The 2,285-nt window shown below is 34.7% G+C and overlaps 1 protein-coding gene across 6 annotated transcripts; it reads left to right on the top strand.

Annotated features, from left to right (window-relative positions):
* Nucleotides 1-192: 192 nt before the first annotated feature.
* LOC107683226 (uncharacterized) lies at nucleotides 193-2,242 on the top strand. 6 transcript variants are annotated; one of them, XR_001633692.1, is made up of 5 exons: nucleotides 193-262; nucleotides 370-678; nucleotides 1,038-1,117; nucleotides 1,568-1,722; nucleotides 1,856-2,242. XR_001633692.1 is itself a non-coding variant. In XM_016479295.1 (5 exons), the coding sequence occupies exons 1-5, from the start codon at nucleotides 244-246 to the stop codon at nucleotides 2,176-2,178; spliced, it is 765 nt and encodes a 254-aa protein (XP_016334781.1). In that variant the 5' UTR covers nucleotides 199-243; the 3' UTR covers nucleotides 2,179-2,240. The 6 variants fall into 6 exon arrangements, 4 of the variants coding, with proteins under 4 accessions (XP_016334781.1, XP_016334780.1, XP_016334779.1 ...); XR_001633691.1 differs by having other exon boundaries at nucleotides 1,568-1,760; XM_016479295.1 differs by having other exon boundaries at nucleotides 199-262; nucleotides 1,065-1,117; nucleotides 1,568-1,628; nucleotides 1,856-2,240.
* Nucleotides 2,243-2,285: the final 43 nt, after the last annotated feature.

Below are 2,285 nucleotides of genomic sequence, written 5' to 3'. Positions count from 1 at the left end.
ACCCCCTTAATTCATGACTTTACTCCCTAGATGTCGCCTGCCACAAATAGACTAGACATCAAATAGACAGCTAATGAATGACTACATATAAACATCTAATAGACAACAAAATAATGGCTAAAGGATTCTTTTTACTCAGATATAACAGGTTTACATTAGTGATGGAATAATTGCAATAAAGTGGCAATCTGGAATCATTCTGCTGTGTCATTTTGTGTCTTATGTTCCTATTTAGGAGAGAAAATGGAGGCTAAAAGCAATAGTAAGTTCTGTTAAAAATGTAATTTCCATCATACTTAATGCCATTAATATGCTATAAAAGATAATAATAATTTGTGAAAGTCCACATTTTCTCTTTTTCCAATACAGATGAGTTTCAGGTAGTTTTCTCTGAAGCAACTCAATCAGATTCCACCATTCAGTGTCACCTATATCCTGAAATCAGTGCTGTCAATATGGAGATTAGATGGTTTAAGGAAACAGACTGTGTGTATTTCTATAAGAACAAACGGTTGATAAAGGGGGAGAGTTATGAAGGCATAAAGAGTCTATGCATTGACGAGCTGGAGAGAGGAATTGTGTCCTTACAGCTGAAGGATGTCAGGGAATCATATGCTGGTGATTACCTGTGTCAGGTCACCAGTGGAGACTGGACAGAGGAGATAACAATAAGAAAATGTGAGTGTTTCATATACTGTAACTTCATTCTACACCGGTTCTAAACTCTACCTCTTGTCAGAATGAACTGAAATCCAGAGGATTGTTAAGTGTTTGATCAGACTCAGAGTGTAATCAGTAAACTGAGAAATGAGACCTATTGATCTAATTTAAACTCTTAGTTCTTAGAGTACCAAAGTAAACCATCTAATCATATCAGCCTTACAAAAATATGTGTATTGAGTGCTAAGTTTCGTTCCCACAATTTCCTGATTATTAGTATTTTCTCTGTTTCTCATTTTAACTGGTTAACTATACATTTTTTCTTATTGCTCTATTGCTTTAACTGTTTTATTGTGATTTCGCTGTGATTCATACAGCATGTTTCCCAACAGCAGTAAAGACCCATGAAGATCAGACTGAAATGCCTCAACAAACAGCCACACTATGGACTAAACCGGTAATAGAAAAATATAGTTTACTTTAAATACAGTGTTAATTTTTTCTAACATTTATGAAACAAATGTAAATAACTGAAGGTATATTTTGTTGGTCTCTCAGCTCCAATAAGATTTAAGTAGCCATTTAAGTTACCATTAAGTTTCCATTTGTCATTAAAAAATAAATAATTTTTAATACAAAACCTTTGGAGAAAGAAAACTCTTTATCTGTAGGTGGAACATTGTTACTGTCCAATTTTGTTCTGTTTTTGTTCTGACACTGTTTTACAGGTTTAAGCATAATTATAGATTTTAGTAAATGATTATAAAAATAATGAATTTAGTCAAATGGTGAAACCCTCTTGCTTGTCCATTGTGCCATCAGCCTGAACTGAGTATTTTAAAGGATATTTCAGGAATTTCATGAAGGTCGATGGACAATATTCTTCTCTCAATGTTCTTCTCAACAGATCGACAAAGCATGGACTGATAAGGAGAGAATAAAAATGGCAAATTCTGCTTTACTGGCAGGTGAATGCTGTTAGAACTCATATTTTTCATGTGTCAAAAGATCAGGACAGACACAAGGAACTTATTGGACTCCTCTGGTAAAACAAAGCTTAAAGTAAATGAAGTTTGAACACAGAGCACATGATTTATTCGGTACAGAATACATTAAATGAGATTAACTTATATATATATGAACATTTATAAAGAATATAATATACTTGATTTCATATCAGGAATTGTGTGTATAGTTTTCTATTGTCTAGAAAAAGATGCGCTAAAGGAAGATCTTCAGGGCATTAATGCTACAATGCAGCAGACAGACATAGAAGTTGAGGAGAACCAGAATGAGACTGAGGAGAAAGACACACAACAGGAGGAAACAAGCGGACATATGCATGAGAGCACAAATCTCTTAGTGATGGAAACCAGTACCTGTAAGCTGGAGGAACAGGAAACCGAACCAGGAAACCAAATCTTACATCTGGGCAATCAACAACCGGGATGTTCAAGTCAGAAATCACCAGACAGTGGTGGGTGTCACATTTATAGTGTCAGGATACATTTGAATTAAGAATTTGTGTATATTCCAAAGTTCATCTGCACTTGAACATACATATTCTCATGAAGATAGTGGATGGAGCAGCTCAGCCATGATCAAGGTTTCAGTGACTTTTTTTT

This window comes from Sinocyclocheilus anshuiensis, unplaced genomic scaffold, assembly GCF_001515605.1.
Source record: "Sinocyclocheilus anshuiensis isolate Anshui unplaced genomic scaffold, SAMN03320099.WGS_v1.1 C33061375, whole genome shotgun sequence".
Classification (NCBI taxonomy): Eukaryota; Metazoa; Chordata; class Actinopteri; order Cypriniformes; family Cyprinidae; genus Sinocyclocheilus; species Sinocyclocheilus anshuiensis.
The sequence above is the reverse complement of the archived record's forward strand: the minus strand, read 5'-3'. Positions and strand labels throughout refer to the sequence as shown.